This window comes from Leptodactylus fuscus, chromosome 10 (genome assembly GCF_031893055.1).
Source record: "Leptodactylus fuscus isolate aLepFus1 chromosome 10, aLepFus1.hap2, whole genome shotgun sequence".
In the NCBI taxonomy this organism is placed as follows: domain Eukaryota; kingdom Metazoa; phylum Chordata; class Amphibia; order Anura; family Leptodactylidae; genus Leptodactylus; species Leptodactylus fuscus.
The window spans coordinates 18,436,814-18,459,005 of record NC_134274.1 but is presented as its reverse complement, the minus strand read 5'-3'; the positions used below and the strand labels follow the sequence as shown (position 1 = coordinate 18,459,005).

At 41.4% G+C, this 22,192-nt stretch overlaps 1 protein-coding gene across 1 annotated transcript in view; it reads right to left on the bottom strand.

Annotated features, from left to right (window-relative positions):
- ADGRA1 (adhesion G protein-coupled receptor A1) overlaps positions 1–22,192 on the bottom strand; it is a 342,093-nt gene that overhangs the window by 317,450 nt on the left and 2,451 nt on the right. Inside the window, exon 2 of the mRNA XM_075258484.1 lies at positions 479–550. Coding sequence (XP_075114585.1) covers positions 479–550 — 72 coding nt within the window. The remainder of the gene's footprint in view (positions 1–478; positions 551–22,192) is intronic.

Sequence of the window (22,192 nt, the reverse complement as noted above, 5' to 3'; positions counted from 1 at the left end):
AACATTACCAGTAGCCATGTTGTCCTGGAACAGGATAGGCCATCAAGGTTAGAAAGTAGACAAACCTTTAACAGAGCTAAACTCCCTAAGAACACATGGGTGGGTGATGTTATTGATATGCCTTGGTTAGAGCCATAAGCACTTTCCCAATAAATGCCCAGCCTCAAAAAAAGATAAGGATGTCTCCGAGAACTACATAGAAATACAATGACAGGTTGATGTTTGATTCCTTTCACCACATGGAGTCGGCCTTTTGAGAAAATTGCCTTCCTCGACTTTTATTTGTTTATTTATAGACATGTATTTCCTTTTCATGAACTTTCTGGTTCACGGTGTTTTTTGATCTGTAAGTCAGGCGGTCTAGAAACACTGACAAGTGAAATGCATTTGAGGCTCTGATCCCAGTCACCCAGGTACCCACTTCAATTGGAGCAACTTTTCAACTCTTACAAACGCTCAGAATGAAATTCGTACTCACAATTTCTCAAGGGAGTTTAATCCGAGAAAAGATCTGTTCTTTACAAGCGATATCTTGTTATTGCTGAGAATTCTGTAAAAAGCACAAAAGGGAAACGGTTAGCAGAGTAAATAAATTTCTTATTCTTTTTTCCCATAGATTGTTGTCATAGGTTCATTACATGTCAGTCGGCCATCCATGGGTACCGCGGCCATGTCATACAAAACAGAGAGCAAAGACGGGCTCTGGTTATAATTAGTATTCAAGAAATGTGAGGCCTACTTTAGGAAAGGAATTAGATTACATTACAAAGATATGTGGTATCCTTAGAATTGGTCCTATATATGGTGGGAGTCCTGATGGTCATAATGATTGGGCATGCATTACACAAGGTTGTCTGTGTCCGCCTGTGACCCCAGTAATGATACATCGATATCCTAGCCTAATCACGGAAAACTCCTCAAATCAAGTTACATAGTGAATCTATTTGATTAGATTCAGAATCAGGAGGGGCGTCATCACTACCGTATTTGCCGACGTATAAGACGACTGGGCATATAAGAGGACCCCCGACTTTTCCAGTTAAAATATAGAGTTTGGGATATATTCCCCGTATAAGACTACCCCTCTTCTGTAGGGTACCTCTTTTTAATGCACACTCCTTAATGCTTTTTTATTTGCTTTCCAGTCCGGAATAAAGATGAGCGAATAGTATTCGAAACTATAGTTTTGAATACCTCGCTTAACCCCTTGGTATTCGGCCGCTTCCATTCATTCCTATGGAGCGAGGTATTCAAAACTATAGTTTCGAATACTATTCACTCATATCTAGTCCCGAACCATCTTTTATGTAAAGGAGGGTTCACACTACTGCCGCTGTCCACCTTGGGATTTCTGTCCTAAACCCCAGAGAAACTGGACAGGCGGCGGCTTGCCAGTGGTCATTCATTTGAATAGGTTGTAAAGCAAACCGCCGGTGTCCGTATGCGGCCTCTCCGCCTGGATAACTTTTTTTTTTTTTTGCACAGAATCTGGCGGAGCCAGATTTACCGTAGATATACCATTTTGGGGAATGTCTATTGCTTAGATCACCTTTTATTTAAATCAGAAGTGAAACAGCGAAAGAAAAAGGGGGTTTGGCACTTTTGATTTTGATGTTCACCGTACAGGAAAAATATTTTATAAGTAGACCGGGCATTTTCAGACATAGGGGTAACTAATATGTATATGTATCACAGTAGTTTTCTGCTGTTATATGTGTTCTAGGGAAAGGACATGCATACATTTTTAAAAAAATTTTAAACTATTTTTATTGCCCCCACCTAGTGGGGCTTGAACCTGCAATCATTTGATTGCAAGTCCCCATAGACAGCAATACAAGCGTATTGCCGTCTATGGGAGATTCTGTACATTACTATCACGGCTGGTCATAGACTAGACGCGATAGTAATATTGCTATGACAGGCCTGAAAGCCTTCATTAGGCTCCCGGCTGTCACCGGAACAGGTTGGCTCCTGCGACCTCATCACGCAGGAGCCGGCCTACAACTTTAAAGGTATGGGGCCGATGGGGACCTGCCCTGGGGGTGTTTTTGCACTTTCGGGGTGGGGTTAAGTTTTAATGCCCGCAATTAGAATACATTCTGATTGCAGGCATTAGCATCGGGCCTCCGCATTAAGCAGAGACCCGGTTGCTATTGCGACCACTCTGCAGCAGAGCAGTCGCCATTACCTTTACACACCCAGCGGATGCGGTGGAGAACAGGGCTGCATTATCAAACCACTCCTGCCGCTGCAGGAAGGTTGCGATCCCGCTCCTCCACCCTCTGCCCCACTATATACCCAACATATAAGACGACCCCCAACTTTTCAGAAACGTTTTGGGGGGTTAAAAAGTTGTCTTACACTCCGGAAAATACAGTATGTCAATCCTAGCTGTATTTCTAACTGATGATATCTCTGGAAATAGCGCAGATAGAATTGTAGTCCATTATCTCCTCTTTCATGACACCAAAAATCACTGTCCTAGATTTTAGAATGGCTTAGATATCAGCTTCTGAAATTGATCCCCATCCCCTCCCCAGCTTTACTAGAGCCCATACACTTGTACTCCAATGAGAAAAACCAAGTCAAAAAATTCATAGGGAACCAAAGTGGACTTCGGATGAGGATTTCACAAAAAGGAGCCAAAATCCATTAACGTAATATGCAGTAAGACTTCTTGTCTTTATACTGTAAGGCCCCATGTATACTGAGTGCGCTTCCAATGTGGGGCCGGTTATGCAGCAGAAGGTACTTGGTAAAATCCAAGTGTCATCTAAGTGCCATCATGTCCATGGGGGCTTTCAATTCATTCTGATACTCCAGCTGCTCGGAAACTACAACTCCCAACATGCTTCACTCACTTCCAAGCACAGCAGAGCAAGTATGAATACTGGGAGTTGTAGATTTACAACAGCACCATAAGAGCATGGTAGCCACAAAGAGGTGCGGTGCGATCACCATTGACAAATAACTCTGCTTAGACCTTAGTTTTAGCGTAACTAACTAAGCCATCCATTTCTGGTGTTGCCGTCTCCCCAGCTGAACCTAAAGATGATTTAATGACCCAATAATAAAGAGAACTTGTTCGCCTTCTTGCCTGTGTGTGATCTCCCATAGTGAAAATGGCTGCAAAATATTTACAGCACAGATGTGATATACAATGTCTGCCATTACCATCCATGATTTTATGTCCTGTAGGACACAAGCATGGCAAGAGTCAGTATGTGTGTCAAGCGTAGAGCAAAATATTCATTCTCAGCATTCGCACATTCATTATTTATGCGGCTATGGTCCGTGTGTCTTTTATGTTTGCAGAATTTCTGTTTGCTGTTTTGCATAAATATCCAAAAGGAATCTAAATGGAACTTTGTATGCACATAATGGGAACGTGAGATTTTAACGTGGAGGAGTCTTCTGCTTTCGTGAAGGACAGTTCTTAGCAAACCTCAAAATTCAGGTTCAGCTGGAGTTAACCACTAACCCCTTAGTGAGCCAAACAATAAGTTACAGCTCTCAGTGCTAACGATACGGTGTGAGGTCTTTGTTTTCGGATGTTAGTTTTTGTTTGGTTTTTTTTGCATCATTTTCAGCATGGAACATTTGGAGGTAAAAAGTTACCCTACTATTATAAAAATGTTAAAGTTTGGATGTTTGTTCCTCAATCACACAAAAACGGCTGAACGGATTGAATGAATGAAATTTGGCACAGTTTGTAACCTCGATTACATAAGCTACGTTTTATCCCGGTAAATGACATGGCTTCACGACTGTTATAAATTTATGTTCACATACTATATTACACTGCTCCTGCAGCAGCTTATCTCAGCTTCTGATAAAGCTAGGTCTGTTATCTCTCTATGTAAACACACAGATAACCCCATTGTGTACAAATATTTGCATATTATCTGATCTGCTCCAGGCAGTGCTGACACACTGAATAGGAAAACACCTTTAATCCAAATTGGCAGTTTGCTACTGTTAAACATGCCAGGAAAAAGAAAAATCTAATTTATCACAAAATTCTAAAACAATGATAGCTATGAAGCTAGCCAGAAGTCAACAGCATTCTCCTCCAATGGAGCTGGGGTAGGGGTCATCAACGCCAACACCACACATTATATGGCATCCCAGTGAGCTGCCGGAACTATCACAGACTTAGTGCGAGGAACAAGTTCAGTGGCAGGCCAGCTTGAGAGCTGCTGAAATGCCAAAGCAGGCGGATCATCAATGCCAACAACACGCTCATTATATGGCATCCCAGCCAGCTGTTGAGATGCCAGAACAATCACAGGCACAGCCTGAGGAATAAGTTAAGCAGCAGGACAACCTAAGAGCCGGCAAATCATCGACGGCAGCAATTTGCTGTATATAGGCGGACCATCGATGCCAACAACACACAGATGAAGTCATGGGCAGAGGCTAGTATTTTTATAAATTGGAGTTGTAGTAATAACCATATACCTATACTCTTCTCCACTGTGTAAGTTGGGGTAATTAACTAAATGTCCTTAACGACATAGTAACATCTTATAGGTCCATTATTATGGCGTAATTTGACCTCTAGATCACCCGTGAGCTGGAGTAGTCAAGAGTGACGATGTTATCTCAGTGGTGACTTGGAGCCAAGTGTTATAAAGATAGGAGACGACACCAGAGAACAGGACTGGAATGGGGCCAATGGCAGGAGAGTTTGGTTATCAAACATAGAGCCTAAAGATTCTCCAGATTGTAAGACAATTTTTCAGTTCCAATAAAATTTTGGATAAATTCAGCCAGAAATAAATTTTTCATCTGAATCAATCAATTCTTCAAACTAATCTTGCACAATTCCCTCATCTCTACCAACATGTCTATGATGGGAATACCCCTTTAACCTGTACACTCCATTCTAAAATATGCATATAAACAATGCTAGGAATTCTATTATCCATCTGTAGTTGAATAATTTTCAGGATTCTTTATTTTTGTTTCCATCTTCTCTAGCGCTAGAACTTTTATATTCAATAGCAGAAGCACCGTCCAACCGAGGTCAAATCCCCCGGGCTCCTGTCTTCTTATAAATATAAGTGGAGAGCGCTTCCAAAATTTGTGTTTTTGTGTCGTTCTCTTGCAATTTTCTTCTTTTCTCCCTTTCTACTTAATTGGGTCAATTATTTCCAAATGAATAAAAAATGTTGTTCTTAATTAGAGGGGAAGTCTGGAAACTATAAGAGACCGTTTAGGCCTTTCAGAAATAGGCTGCAATTATCTGCAAAGCCTTCTCATTTTTCTAAATTCAAGTGAAATATTTAATGATTCGTCATAAATTACGGGGACGGTTATTACAAGATAGTATGCATGATTTATAAGCTGGCACTTTGTAATGAATGGAGAAAAAGAAAAATACATATTCTAGGTGAGATACTTTTACGGATAAATATTATGATTTATGAGGATCGCGCTCGTTACGGGATAGAATTGAGCTATACTTACAATGGTTCCCACTATGGAAACTTAGAACATCTGTTTATTCATTTTACGTCTAATTCTATATTTGCTAATTAACAAAATGTACTATATTTTTGGAGGACAGGGCTTCGCCTTGGCACTGGGTGAAACATGGTTGGTTTCTGATACGTCCTATGTCAAAACATTCCTGCATTCATGGTGTTATCTGAGAGAGTTTCATTACTGGATAGTTAGAGAAAAAACTTAAAATTCTCCAAAATTTTATTTACCTAAATTTCCAAAAAAAAAAAAAAAAAAAAGTGTTTAAATCAGGAGAACTCCTCCAGAACCGCCATACATACCAAACACCAGTCTTGCGTTCCACCTTACAGGACCCATTTATACTTTGGAAAATGAAGGCGTTGTAGTCATACATCCTCCGCAGATTCCTCTTCATTTTCCTTTCTGACAGCGGAATGCCCAAGCAGAACTTTCCACCATTACCTAATAAGCAGGGAGTCTCAAGCTATTGAATCCATGGCAAGATTGAGCAGGATGCTTCCCCCCCCCCCCCCCAGCTTCCTGCTTTGCTACCTCCCATTGAAAACAGGAGGCAGAATCAGGATGAAATCGAATGGTGCGGAATACACCTCAGAATCCGTGGCAGATTCTTAAGAGGAATACATACTGTATCTTACCAAATTAGGCTCTCCATGTAGCAGATAGTCAAATTCTGCCCAGTTTCATATAGACTATAAAGTTACTCCCACTTCTGAAATGGTGGCAAAGAGAATAAGAAGTTTGAAATTTGTGCAAAACAAATTTATGATGGAAAAACGGAGCTTGTTGAGTTGCACTCATAGGGGGAGATTATTATGCTTTGCAACCAGGAAGGCATAATAAAAAAAATAAATAAAAATATCTGCAAAATGGGTTTTTGCACAAAAAGGTTCTTGGTACCACCAATGACTCTTTCGAGGAGGGGGTGTGGAAGTTATGGTGATTTATTACCACTTAAACCAGTTTACTAGCATAGATCATCCTTGAAATCTATGCAAGCTACAAACATCACTTGTTAGAGGGTGCATGGCGATGCAGGGGGCTATGAATAGGGGTGCATGCCGATGCAGGGGGCTATGAATAGGGGTGCATGCCAATGCAGGGGCCATGAAGATGGACATTGAATATTCCAGTCTACATAAACCTCGCCCACCGTGTTTGGTCTTTACTGCCCAGTTAAACGGTAAAACAAACAGGTATACATTGGCTGGACCAAGCGGCCCGTCCAGGCAGGTAATATACGGTACATGCCATAAGTGCGGTTTTATACTGAATGTTTTTTTTCTTGCTCCAAGCTGTAGTTTGCCAATCTGAAAAGTAAACATTGCCGAGGTCTGCATTGTAGATTTATGCGGCAGGATTTCTGCTATGCTTGTTTCTTGATAATTTATTGAGCAATCCGCCAAGGAATGATTGTTCATGTTCTTTCTTTGCTTAATGTGGGCCGCAGTTCTGTATTATTTGTGAAAACACAGTTCAAATAAATGTCCAAATTCTAAATAAACACATTAATCTGAGCGACATGCGTTTCCATATTTCAGAGAGGAAAACAATACGGAGTTAGGGAAAACGACAGATTATTCATGTGCCCAAAAGCAAAGCTCGGGATTCTTATTTCATCCAATTCTTATTTTTTCTGTAGTTAAAGCAAATTTTGCAACTCTTATCTGGGAGGCTCCGATAATAACAGGGGATGTCTAGGGCTCTTAGAAAAGGTAGTGAATTGCCTGAAACCAGGAGAAACATCACAATAAGCGGCACTCAACTTACACTAAGTGCACACTAGTGTTCGGCTTTCCGTTCTTCGGATTGGGGACATGAACAGCAGAAACTTAATCTGGATAAAAAGCGGTTACCTGCGGTTTTCTCTGCGGAAACATGTGGAGAGAAAAGTCCTGCTTTCAGGACTTCTCTCCCCATTATTCAAGCGGATTTGGAGTCGGAAACCCCAGACATAGTGCAAATGCTAGTGTGAATGAACCTAGCCTTGTACTCTATTGTCATAAGATGAAACCCTGGCACCCAAACCTAAAATAAAGCCATTGTACCGCACAAACTCAGCAGGACCTCTGTCCCACTCCATATTCCACTTGAGTGCAGACAGTCTGAATGTGGACCGCATTGGTGGCGGTTGACCTTCCATTCACTTCAACGGAAGCGCCAGAGAAAGATGAAGTGTAGCAGTTGACCATCTCTCGCGCACACATTAAAGTGAATGGAAGCTCCAATCGCCACCACTCCCATCCATATTCAGAATGGCTGCGCTTAACTTAAACGTGGAGCGGTACAAAGGTCCTGCAGAGTTTACTTCATGGAACAACCCATTTAAAGTTGAGTGGCAATAGGACAATCACCGAGTCAAACTCCTATTTATCCCACTCCTGCTCCAACAGAATCAAGTTCCTTTAGTTTGCTATAAAAGCTTTGAAAGTAAATATGCAACAAACTATGTATCAAATTAGACAATATTAATAATTGTATAATATAATTTAGACTAAATCATTCTATTTTGAAATCACAACTTTTTTCCAGTTCAAACTCCATGGCCCTCTCTGACTACACAGTCCTGCCCCAAAGGAAAAAAAATAATTTGGCTTGCTAAAGTGTTGGGTAGTCCACCAATATCAAATCACAGATGGTCTGACTCTTGCAACACTTACCGATCAGCCTACCCTTCTAAGATTCATAAACACAATGCTATACGTTTGCTGTACATGGTATTTCCTCACAGTTCTGTTGACTTCAGTCCACACCAATCTCGTATTGACCTATTCTAAGGACAGACCAGCAATATAAAAGCCAGAAAAATGGGAATATAATGATTTGGTGCCATCACACGGTGCTCGGAACCATAAGAAGAAACAGTTACCTCATTCCTTTAAGGAAAACAATTTCTCCCAAGCTCTTGCACCTTGTAGGAAATGATTTGGCTTAGACCCGCAGACTGGTTTTGTATAGAACATGGGCTAAGGATTTATGGGAAGTCCTACTGCACAATATATGTAACATCACTATAACTAGAGGCCATAACTCCCAGAGGAAACCACTTAATACCTTATCAGGAGATTTTTGGAATCGAGGGTTATTTTTTAGGTTTCTGTTTTAGTCAGTAAGCTAAAAACACCAGGTCTACAGAAAGATATTTGTGGAAGTCAAGTATGCCGCATGGGGTCGGAGTCTCGGTATTGTACCGTACAGTTTGTTCATCCAAACATATAAAAACCTAATTGCTACAGGTAAAGAACATAGTAGGATGACCTAGTAGGAGCAGCACGCCACAGTGGGTCATTGCCAGAAACAAAATGGATTTATTATAGCTACACAGTAAGATACTGAGATGTGAAGTGAGCTGAAAAACATAGTGCGGTATGAGAGAATTCCACCTGCCGTCCCATAGAGACAAGTCGGAAACAAAGGGGTAATGACCAGAACAGCCGGTACCGCAACAGCCTCAGAGATTCTATTAAATGGCCTAAAATGGTCACTGCAGCCAGAAAAGAGGAGGCAACAGACTTACGGAAGCAGGAAAGGATCCTGAAGAAGGGGAAAGACTACGGATAATGACGTGAAATAGGGTTTTTAGATATTTTAGATATTGAGTCTATGTATAAAAATGTATACAATGATGGAATGCATAAAAGGACAATTTCACCAATTTTTTTTTGTTGTGTATTGTATGGGAGAAATATATATATATATATATATATATATATATATTTTATAAATGTATATTACAATATACACAATCTGGCAAATCACAGCCTTATGGCAATAGTCATGGTGCCAGGCCATTGGTGGTGGCTACATCAGAAGGGACTCAGATGCTCGGATTGTTCACCCTTGAGACCACTCCTTGGCTTCTGGCTTTGTAGTATCTGTAGATGGAGGGACGCTTGTGTCCCAACTCTGTAAACCTTGAGTTTATATACAAGGCAGTACCCTGAGCTGACAGCGACGTGGAACAAAACAACAACATTTATCCAATAACCTCCCCATTTCCATCCTTTTTTACGAATATGTTTTCTTTGTAACGGATTTCCTATTTTCTATTCCACTGCTGCAGGAGATGTACAAGATAATATTATGAGATGTCCACTTCTGATACATCGCTATCCCTCTGGCACAGGCTGCAAAACCACATTACAGGAAACCAGGGGTTTGTGGTTCGGAGAGATTGGAAAGATGAATTCTGCAAGGAAAATGTTCCACTGCAGGCTGAAGGGGGAGAAGGTTCTAATCACTTCAAGTTTTAGGCCAGAAAATTGAAATATAAATGCAAACTATCCCGATTCAAGTCTTCTCCAAACTATAGGCTGACAATGCCGCTGCAGAGACGATAATTCGTATGGAGTAATTGAAAATATCTTGAGCCTGTCTAATCTGATTTTCCTTCTTTACAAAATGAGTTGAGATGACGGAAATTCTTAAGGGACGTAAATTGGCAGATGAGCTCGAGACAAAGATACGGAATTCCAAAGACTTATAGATTTTATTATACTTGAATAGTGTAAATGATCAGGACTGGAAGACGGTGCAAAGTAAACTTACAGTTCTGATAGTTTGGAAAAGGAGACGAGAGAAGACCCTGGGAAAATTAAAGGGGTTTCCCACAAACATGACCCCATTTAAGATGGTTGACAAAACATTTTTGTAAAAGTAAAATAATGCAAAGTTTTGCAGAGTGTTTACGATTTTCTTTAACCATTGGTGACAATCTTTTGTCCTGATTGCTTGCTAGTGGTTGCAACCTTTCTATGTTCTGGATCTTGTTAGAAACCAGCCATGATTTCCATAGTCTGGACCAGTTGTCAGGCATGGAAATTACAAGTATGAGAAGATAACCTGGCCACAATAAGGACATCATGGCCGGTTATCAGGAGGACACCACATGTATGAGAAGATAACCCGACCACAATAAGGACATCATGACATAGAAAGTTCCTGCATTCATGGATGCATCCATTGGCAAACTATCAACAGACTAAAATAAGCTAGAGAAGATAATTAAAAGTCTAAAATTTTTGTGAATATATTAATTCAAAATGTGAAATTTTTAAACGTTTGTCTGCAAATTGAATTGTGATTAGGTTTGTGGGAAAACCCCTTTATAAGGGGGTATACCGAAGGCTATACATGACCTGGATTAAAAGGTCAATCCAGACTAAAGCACAAGGGGGGACTTGGTGATGCACATGGGAGACCATGACCCTGTTGCTGCTTTTAGCAGAAGCTGATGTGGTGTTGATCATGTAGCATTGGCTGGAATGGGTCAAAGACCTTGTGCCGAGATGAGCCCTGCTGACTCAACTTGCACCGGAGGTCAAGTAAAAAAAATATCTGGTACACTTGAGAATATATATATATATATATATATATATATATATATATATATATATATATATATATATATATATATAGTGTGACTGCTGCATGTGCCTATACATGGCAAGAAGGATGTGATCAGAAGATAAAAGGACAACTTATAATGCTGGATCTTTTTCTCTCCAAATATAATAGAAATTTTTAAGGAAGAGAAGTACAAGTGGACATCTGCTTTAAGGAGCTTGTTGTCCTACTATAGAAAAGGAAGCTCCAGCTACGATACACCACCCAGGGGTATATATTATTTGGGTGATGCTGACATCTACATATGTGCCATTCAAGGATTGCAGTCACAGGTTTGATATATAGATATCCAAGGGACAGGATGTCTCAAGAGGGCAATTTAATATTCTAGTCATGCAAGATGTAAGTCGCATTGTCAGAGTGGACAGTGTCAGTTGACTGAATTACAAGTTTCTACCTAGAAGTGATTGAAAGTATATGATGTTTGTGGACACACAGTACATATGGACAGTGGAGTCCAAGGAAGGTCATGGATATAAATAAGGTTGTATACGGCATATTACAAAGCACGCATGTAGAAAGAATGCGGTCATGGAAAGTATGTGATAAGCTACAGTTCCTATAGTGATGGAAGGAAAGTAATAAGTTAAATAACTGACAATATGGTGGATGTTAAGGGCAAGAAGGCAAAGGTTATGCATTTCTCTTAAGAGTTGAATGCATGCCTTCTAGAGATGAGTGAACACTGTTCGGATCAGCCGATCCGAACAGCACGCTCCCATAGAAATGAATGGATGCACCTATGACGCTGACTTTACCGGCGGCCGGCTGGCGTCACAGGTGCTTCCATTCATTTCTATGGGAGTGTGCTGTTTGGATCGGCTGATCCGAACAGTGTTCGCTTATCTGTAATGCCTTCCTCTCCTGGATACTGTACCTTTACTATACCATCAAGGTCTGAATTATATATATCATGGATAATTAATTTTTATGGTGAGAATCTATTTCTTATGAGTTATGGATGAATAACACATTGATTTGGACATTGTTGGAGGATACCAGGGGATCTTTTGCAGGACCTTAAAGGGGTTGCCCACTTTCAGACCAATATTGACAAACAAATGTACAATAAAAGGATATACAATTTTCCAATATACTTTCTGTATCAATTCCTCAGTTTTTTAGATTTTGGCTTGTCGTCATTCATTGTTACTTCTAGTGGATGAAACGCGGACCATGGTCATGTGATTTACGGTCCATGGTCATGTGATGAGCACACACATGCTGCTCGTTAGAGTCACAGCACAATATTCAGACAGCTGCCTGAATCAGCTGTGCACAAGTCACATGACCATGGACCGTAAATCACATGACCATGGTCCGCGTTTCATCCACTAGATGTAACAGAATGAATGACAGCAAGCCAAAAATCGAGAAAACCATGAGGAATTGATACAGAAAGTATATTGGAAAATTGTATACCTTTTTACTGTATATTTGTTTGTCAATATTGGTTTGAAAGTGGCCAACCCCTTTAAGATGCAGGTCCTTAAGATGCCCTTCAATTGTTATCAGTTGCACTGGTTCGCTTGAGAACTCTTCCCTCTAGCTATCCCATACGTATATTCAAAGACGAGGACGCAAGCCATTGTCTGACACCTCTTCCTTCCATCAGGGGTCCCCCACACACAATAGTAGTCAGCCACAGGGTCCTAAAATTTAAACTAAAGACTAAACTGCAGAACACAAATAGTTTGACATCCCTTTAAATATAATCCAGCACACGAGGGCTCCACATACATAATAAATCCATAATCATTTCCATGTAACGGCTAATATATAATGGAAACCTCCACCTGAGGCCAGCAGGGTTATGGCCGGGGCCATTAATGTGATGGAAGTGTTATTTGTTTGTTTCTTATCACTGGGATATAAAGTAGCTGCTTCATTAGGATTGCGCCTCTGCGGTCTGATCTGGCCGTACACCAACTTAATTAAAATCACTTTCAATAATCTGCTATAGAGAACTTTATGTCAGTACTGTCACCATCAATAAGATTTTCTTATCTCAGGTACTTCTTGTAAGGATATGCATTGCTTATTGGAGAGATTTGGGATTAAGCTTTAAAGAGAGTTAACCTTTTAGAACTTTTCCTTGCGTTTGGGTCTATATTTGCAGGTTACAGGTTATTTATTTGCAGAGGTATAAGTTGCAAATTTTTGAGCCCCTCTACACATGACCCACATTGGCCTAGTTATAGGGATGCCAAGGTAATAGCTGCAACTAAGTCATTAGTAGAACTAAAGAAGTCGACGTTTACAGGGGACAACGGGCAGTCCTGCTTTAAGTTATATGTCAATAATCGGAAATGTATCCCCTATCGCTAAGGAGCGCCGCACATACCCTGATGAGCTACTAGGCGATACCCTGCCATTTGGACCAACCCCAGTACACTGGGACCTACCAACCAAATATTGCTCCTGTGCAAAGATGGTTTGGTTTGCACTAGCTTGTTTGTAGAATCTTATTGCAAGACTTAGTTTGGTTTGCTTTAGCTTGTTATTCCCTTTAAGTGAATTTGCGCTTTGAAGCGAGTTATTGTTGTATGTGAACGGTGTCACTTTGTAGAACAAACCACTCAGACTGAATCCCTCTCTCCTCATTAGGGAGGAGACAGAGCTCTTTACCTCCCTATTTTGGGAGAAGGAGGGAGCGGGTTAGGCTGACAGTAGTCAAATACAAATCGGAGAATGGTCTTTGTGCAATCAGGAGATGGGCCATAGCCCTGCTATTTTTTTTTTTTCCGGACTTAATCTGCCTAGCAGACTGTGGATGGAATTTGGGATTGTCCTCATATCTATGACCCAACCTATGAGCCACTGACCAGGTTCGGCACCTTTTTTGGTACGTGCACCCCACCGTCTGGGCATTGCCTACTAAGTGCAATGTATACAATTAGCACGTTCTACTGTGTCAGGGCAGCAAATGGTCCCTCTCAGTCAGGTTTGGGTATAGCCCTATAGCTGCACCATTTCATTAATAGTTGAGAAGTGTATCTATCCAAAGAAGGGAGAATGGATTATTTTATAACCATTCGTATTGATGAAAGCCATATGTCTAATCAACATCCCTTTTAAAGCAGCTTTATTTGCATATATATTTGGCCACTGTGCGGTTGTACTAGGTGGACCGTTTATGGCAGTATTATAGTATCTTGGAACAATATGGTAATAAGTGTTGGAGTGCAGACTTTTCTTGTTGCTCAAGATCCCATTATATCTAATTGAATGTAACAAAAACCTAGCCCTAGAAAACTTACATGTAAACTATGGTGATTCCATCCAGATTTCGGTAACTGTTATCTACAAATAAGATTTACAGCGCTGTCCATTTCTATGGTAAGATTGTAGAATAATTCACAGATGTCAGCTGAGTTTCATTACAGACAGACAGGACTTTGGAAAGGTCTATTAAACTGCTTGGAAGAAGAAAACTTACTGTACTGTCGAAACATTGGCTCATTGTGTTCTGTCTAGAATGGTGATGTCTTTACTATAGAAATGAATATCTATACAAAACATACAATACTTGGAATAGAAAGAACTAAACTGAGTAACACTCAAATGGGTTAAAAAATAGTGATGACCTATTCTGAGGATAGGACATCAATATAAGACTTTTACAGCCCTGCAACGATAGAGAATGGAGCAGGAAGCAGACAGTTGTGTTCTTTGACCATTCTAGGTTCTAATGAAATAGGATCTGACCTGCAGTACCTGATCTGGCCACTACACAGAACAGCGCTGTCTGCTTCCTGCTCCATTCTCTGTTTATCAGCTGCTGAGAACAGCCAATTGATAGGGGTGTTTAGTGTCAGACCCTCACAGATCTGATAGGGATGACTTATCCTTAGGATAAATCATCAATATTTATAGCCTGGGCAATCCGTGTAAAGAATTTGTCACTTACAATTAAGTAATATGGCTGCAATAATAAATACACACTCCTCTACATAATGGAGCTGTGGATACGTCTCTCTCAGAGGGCTTGCCTGAAGGGCCAATAGGAGCAATAGGGCCCACAGAGGACTTGTCTCATCAGTAGCCAATAAGGAACCAGTGACAAAGTACTTCACTATGAAGCCATTGACTCTCCTAACATGGCGTCTGGCATTATGAATGGGGGCTCTGACTACAGCTTGGCTTTCCTTCACCAGGATCGAAAAATAATTTGTTTCCTAAACCCCATATCTAAAAGTCTGGCCAATGAATAGTAGTTATGACTTCCAGCACCCAAAACACATACATTGCCAATATCTCTAGGTACACTGATCTCTGTTAAAGGGCACTATTCAAGAGAGCTTTTCTAAGAACGGTGTGGTTTCTAAGGGTGCATTCACACTGAGTAAACGCTAGCTTATTCTGAACGTAAAACACGTTCAGAATAAGCGGCGTCTAAAGCAGCTCCATTCATTTCTATGGGAGCGGGGATACGAGCGCTCCCCATAGAAATGAATGGGCTGCTTCTTTCACTCCGTGCAGTCCCATTGAAGTGAATGGGGAGTGCCGGCGTGTACGCTCCGGCATGAGCAGAGCTTGCCGTATACGCCGGCACTCCCCATTCACTTCAATGGGACTGCACGGAGTGAAAGAAGCAGCCCATTCATTTCTATGGGGAGCGCTCGTATCCCCGCTCCCATAGAAATGAATGGAGCTGCTTTAGACGCCGCTTATTCTGAACGTGTTTTACGTTCAGAATAAGCTAGCGTTTACTCAGTGTGAATGCACCCTAACACCCAAGGCTCAGGCCTTGCCAGCTAATCCACTAACAACTTCTTGTCTCTGTTCCGAAAAGCTCTGGCCAGTACTAGTAAGGGGAGACGTTCCAGAGAATTTTAGGTAAGCATTGCCTGGTGCCATTAAGGCACATTATGTCCTCAGCTACAATAAAATAAATAAAATTCATCTTTATGAATTCTAAATAATAATTTAGTTACTAGAGATCACACAAGACATGGCAAATTTTCAATGCCTTTACATAGTTGCTATAGCACCCCCTAGTGTTCTTATCACTTCTCGAAACGTCCACCGATTGCATCCAGTTGCCACCATAGTGAATCTACTGTCTAGTAAGAGTAGCAGGAATTACTCCAGTGACCGTGTATGAGAGGATCCAAGTATTTCAATGTCTGAGCTACTGAGCATGTGCGACCACCAACACTGGACACATTAGGTGGACCTGCCGAGAGAAAATAAAAAGAAACACTAGGGCGTGCCACCAGATATATTTAATAGTAAAACTTAGAAACCGGAACTTTTAGTAAATAACTCAAATTGATAAATGTTCTGGAGTAAATTTATTCTGGGACAATCCCTTAAAGGGGTTGCCCAGGAATTCTTATTTATGGCCTATACTTCGTAATATATACATATACACTATAATAGTATATACTGTATATTTAATATTGGATTTTGGAGGAAAGGATGAAATGTGATCATTACAATTCATTGGCTACAAGAACATACACTACCCAGTGCCCTGTATAGTGAGCGGCGGTGCTAACTGCAGCCCATCCCCTTTAAATCTATACCCCATAATATTAGGAAGCCAGATCTGAAATCCCCATTATCTACTGTAACGCATCTGCAGCTGTGTGGTCATCACATGACCCTGACCTTTTTTAGGCTCGGGTAGAGGTCTATGATGGTTACTATTCATTGGCGACAAGCAGAGATCTTAAAAATTGATACAAAAATTATATCCAAATGTTACAGAACACACTGAGCCGCCTTCGCCAAATCTGTAATTCCCCTTTAAACACATTACATCCATAACTTAGAAATTTTGCAGAAAAGCTGATGTCAGCCCAAATCCATAAGAAAGACCCTTTATAATGAGACGTACTGCTAAATCCTGTGACCCCTGGGTATCCCGCGTTCCCCCGTGTATGTAACAATACCCCTCTTTATGTTGACCGTTTCCTGATATATAAATGCTTGAACAATTATATTCCATATGGTAGAAGCCCTTTTCTCTGTGGAATAATAAAGTGGAGTGAAAACAGACCGATCGTCTGGGAGGAAATTCTTACATGTCATTTTTTTTTTCGGCTTCGGAATGAAACAGTGAGCGGAAGAGATTTCAGGCTCCTTGTACATTCAGCAGCCGACTCGGGCAAATCCATGTTCTCTCACCGCAAAACAGACCCTCGTAACTGAGGATTTAGCATTTCCAGGGCGCTGTGAACCACATTTGAATTACAGATGAGCATTTTGTTTTTTTTATTTTACAACCCGCTTGTGGATAAAGTTTGTCTAGCGCTCGCTCCGATTAATAAACTCTAATATTTTGATGATGTTTTGTGGTTAACAGCTGTAATTTCTAATACATAAACCAAGAAGCCTATGATTAAAACCGGAATGTATTTATAAAACTCAACAATTCAGGGGAATATTGGGGAAAAAACCTGTGCCAATAAGACTCTGATCGCACAAGCTATAGATTAGGGTTATGCATGAAGTGCAATTCCTAAATTTAAAGGGGTTGTCCAGAAACTTTGATTGTACTTGCTTTCTTCAGCTGCACCTGGGGGTTTTGATTTTGGGTCAAGAGATTGGAATCAGCACCAGTCCACAGAGTCACTCTCCATTTCTGACACGTAGTTAGTTACCTGTGCTATGGGGGTCTGCTGACTATAGTAAAACCAACCCTGTGAAAGCTGGAGAGGAGGCAGGAGATGGAGTGACCCAGGTAAGATAAAATTGCTGTTTATGTAATTTAATATGCAGCAAGTAACTGATAGGACTAAAAGTAAGCAAGCTACCCCAAGGTATTCACTAGAGCCCACCGCAAGGCAAGTTGGACTTAGCAGCTCGGGACCCAGGTTGCAACTATGGAACAATATATATGTCACATAATGGGTACAGAGTAAGGACCAAACCAGCAAAGTGAGAAATACACTAACTGGTCAAATCTAAGAAAACAGAATATCCAAACCAATAGCACAAATATATTTGAGCCTGGGTCAAGACCAGGAGGAATAAACAAAATCAGCAGAAAAATAAACCAAAATTAGTAACCAGGGAATAAGCAGAAAACAGAATAAGTTCTGGGGACAGAGAACCAGAAAACTAAAGAAATCACAGGCAGAGAAGAAGAGGCATAACTAGCTTTAAATACCCCCATTCAGCCTTAGGTTTTAACCTGATCGGCTCTGGATCTTAGGCTGGTCGTACACGACCGTATTGAATGTACGGTCCACAAGTTTCTGATCAGCAACACTAGTTGCCAATCGGCAACATAGGCTCCACAAATGCCCGTGTCCTGCCGCACTCACCCATAGAGTTCTATGGGTGAGACCGTGCAGTGCCGCAATTCACAGCCATTACGGGCATGTTCTATAAATTGCAGACCACGGTTGCGGCCACACCACGGATGAAATATCCGGTGGTGTAAGAGGCCGCACTGAGTATAATATGTCCGTAATTGAAAACCCTCAACTGCGGACCATTTGCGGACTTACATTACGGCCGTGTAAGACCGACCTTAAAGCTCTTAATGGCTGAACAGACTAAGCCAGAGTTTGACTAGTAGGCATGGCAACCTTATCGCTACGGCTCGGAGCGTAGCTGTACTGAAGGGAACAAGGGATGCAAGTTGGGTAGGCAGTAGCACAGATATTGAGATTCCTAACACAAATCCTCAGAGTTGTTGTGTATGGAAACTGAGGAGTAGCTGAGATGCCCCGGCCATTCGCTCTCTACCATGATCTTATGATATCCCCCTTCAGCTTCTTAACAGAGGTGTTACTTTTCATTGTAATCCTGCATGTGATAGTACAAGTCGAAAAAGGTCAGTGCGCAAAATGCCCTACTTAAGGCCAAGGCCCCACGGGACGTCCCGCAGCAACACATCACGGTTCTTCCTGCAGTGCTTTAGACAGAAAGTTTGCAAAGGTTTCCTCTGTGGACTGTGTTACAATTATACCTATGGAAACGCCAGCAGTTTCCCCATAGGTATAGATGACATGCTGCAATTTCCAAAACCGCACCAGTTTTGGATATCGCGGCGTGTCTACACCTCAGTTTTTACTACAAAGTGCGCATGGGATTCCTAAAGTGGGATAGAATCCTATCCACTTTGCCCTGACTGCAAAACTGTCATTTTTCCCATGGTGTTTCTGCCACTTGCAAATTGTGGCGTTTATGTTCCGTGGATTCCACGGATTCTGGTGCATGTAGGTTTTTTCTGCTGCCATCTCTCTGACCCTCTCTTCCCTCATCCCCCTTCCCCTCTCCATTGACATCTATAGATATGTCTAATCTGAGTCATGTGTCCTCTCTGCACCATCTTATCATGCATGCAGAAGAATTTCCCATAAGCTTGATAAGAGAAGAACGGAAGATAAAGATACAATGCTTGGTGGGACTATTAAAGGATTATCTTAAAGTTACATGATGCGCCAAATGTCTACTTCTAGTATAGGGGCATAATATCATGCTACAAGTAGAACTATTGCCCTGATCCCCCAGCCAGTGAAAGGGTTAAGGGTCATCTCCACCCAACTATTTCTTGGATGCCAAGTTCCCCCAGATGCTTAAGTGAATATAAAGACATTGTAGGTTTGTTCCCCTCTCCGTTGTCTTTGTTCTTCATTGTAATTGGATTCATTCTTTCAATGGATTCACTTACACTTTTTTCAGCCATTACTGAGCGAGAAGATGTTCTCATCCCCGTATTGTCTGCTACCATTTGCATCAGATGTCCATTAAACCAATTGTGGTTTTCGATTTCCAGTCCTCCGACCATTTCGCTGACCGCTATATCTTCTATCATTATCTGCCATCATCTCCTAAGATTTACAGCAATGTGAAGTCTCTCGGGGGTAGAGCCCATAGCAGGGCGTTTGTTACTTTTATTGAGATTCTACAGATTAAATCTCGCATTTGAATAATATAGCTTTATTGAATGATGTCCCCTTCAGCCAAGTCTCTTCCCCCGAACAGGAATCCAGCAACATTTTATGCTCATTGTAATTGCTTTACTAACCAAACTTGTAGACAGGGAACGGCCCCAGGGCCCATCGGAGATGATTTGCTGATTGTATGAAGGTTTATAATGAGCTAAAAGAAGAAATGGAGCATAATATTTCTTCATACTACAAGTGATTGGATCATGTCTTCAGATTTCCTTACAGCTACACAAGACACGTAATGATTTCTTGAAGGATAAATCCACCATTGAGGACTTTGTTAGAAATCAAAGACGAAGCAGAGACTTAAAGACGACCAGTCAGTTCTCCTGACGTGTATTTTAGTAGTACTTGGTGTTGGCCGATTCCCTGTTATACGTGTTAGAGATACATGAACATGATGTGTTCATACAGTCTGATATACTCCGCACTGATTGGATAATGGCAGACTGTCTACAGACACACCCAGTTGTCTATTTGTTTCCACATTTCTAGCAAAGGGGTATGCAACTGGTCGAAAACTGGTGTGTTGTCAGCAGTGGTCCGGACCATTGTCTCCTTACCCCTTTATAATGACAGCGGTAAGGAGAAAGGCTGACACATGACCGCTGTCACTTACACACAACAGTAACGGAGCAAGGAATGGCAATTGTTCCGTCATAGCACGAGGGGGCTACACAGGATTGTAAGCAGCGGGGGCCATTACTGTTTCCAGGTCAGTTGCTATTGTGCTTTATCAGTGCAAAGTGTCAGCGGTCGAGAGATCAGTCTCACTGTCAGAGACTAAATGGTGCAAGGAGAGGGGTTTCCTGTAGGTTTGGCAGAGGGGCACTGTACTAAGTTTGTAAGTGGGTATTGTTGAGTGTAAATTTGAGTCACTATGCCAAGTAGAGGCCACTAAACAAGTGGGGGACACAGGGCATTGCATTGTGTGGGGGCACCAATAGGAAATTATACCATGTGAAGGCTCCTAGGGGTCATTATACTGTGAGGAGGCCATGAATGTAGCATTATACTGTGTGGAGGCCATTAAGGTAGCATTATACTGAGTGGAGGCCATTAAGGTAGCATTATACTGAGTGGAGGCACTATAGGGCATTATACTGTGTGGCAGCACTATGGGGCATTATACTGTGTGGAGGCAATGAAGGTAGCATTATACTGTGTGGAGGCCATGAAGGTAGCATTATACTTTGCGGAGGCCATGAAGGTAGCATTATACTGTGTGGAGGCACTATGGGGCATTATACTGTGTGGAGGCGATGAAGGAAGCATTATACTGTGTGGAGGTACTATGGAGCATTATACTGTGTGGAGGCCATGAAGGTAGCATTATACTGTGTGGAGGTACTATGGAGCATTATACTGTGTGGAGGCCATGAAGGTAGCATTATACTGAGTGGAGGCACTATGGGGCATTATACTGGGTAGAGGCCATGAAGGTAGCATTATACTTTGCGGAGGTACTATGGAGCATTATACTGTGTGGGAGCACCAATGTAACATTATACCATGTGAGGCTTCTAAGGGGGCTTTATACTGTGTATGTGACATTTTTGTGGTAGCACTAAAGAGTCTTCATCATCATTGTACATTACACATAGAACATTATTACTGGAGGGGGTCACAAAAGGACTTAGTGGGGTTAGAGGGATGACTTAACTTGTGAAAATATCAGTCATTCAGCAAAATCCTCCACCTGATGCAGACCCGGGTCAGCGGACCTTTACTAAAAGTAGTTGCGTACCCCTGGTTGAGTAGCAATAAAAGGGGAACCGCACTATACAGAGGTATAGGAAAGGAATCTGGGATTGTTATAGTATTTACTGACATACAGGTCAGGTGGTATATATTTATTTTAAGTCACATATTCCATAGTGCAGCATCCAGTGTAATATATCACATGGAATATGCACTTTTTTTCAGAAATGTGTACAGGTGACGGACACCGCCATGTTTAATGTGTGTGCCAGGAGCTTCCCGCAGCACATGGCTATGAGGAAACCGTTGCAGTTTCTGTAGGTATATTTGATATACTGCCATTTCCAAAACTGCGCTATTTTGGAAATTGCGGTGTGTCCGCACCATGGTTTTTACCGCAAAGTGGGCATGGGATTTGCTAGAATCCCATCCACTTTGCCCATACTATAAAACGCCGCAGTTTTTCCCACTCCATTTCCATCCCATGGGGTCCCGGCCCAACTGTAGTTATTTTAATAGAAAATTTGGAAAAAGTCCTCCCCCATGTTTTATCTGGCATACAGTACTGTGAAAAAGTTTTAGGCAGGTCTGTGTGTGTGTGTGTGGGGGGGGTGCCTGTAGGGTTGTTTTTTTTGGTCAATTAAAAATAAAAGAAGAAAATGAATATTTGGTGTGACTTTTGCCCC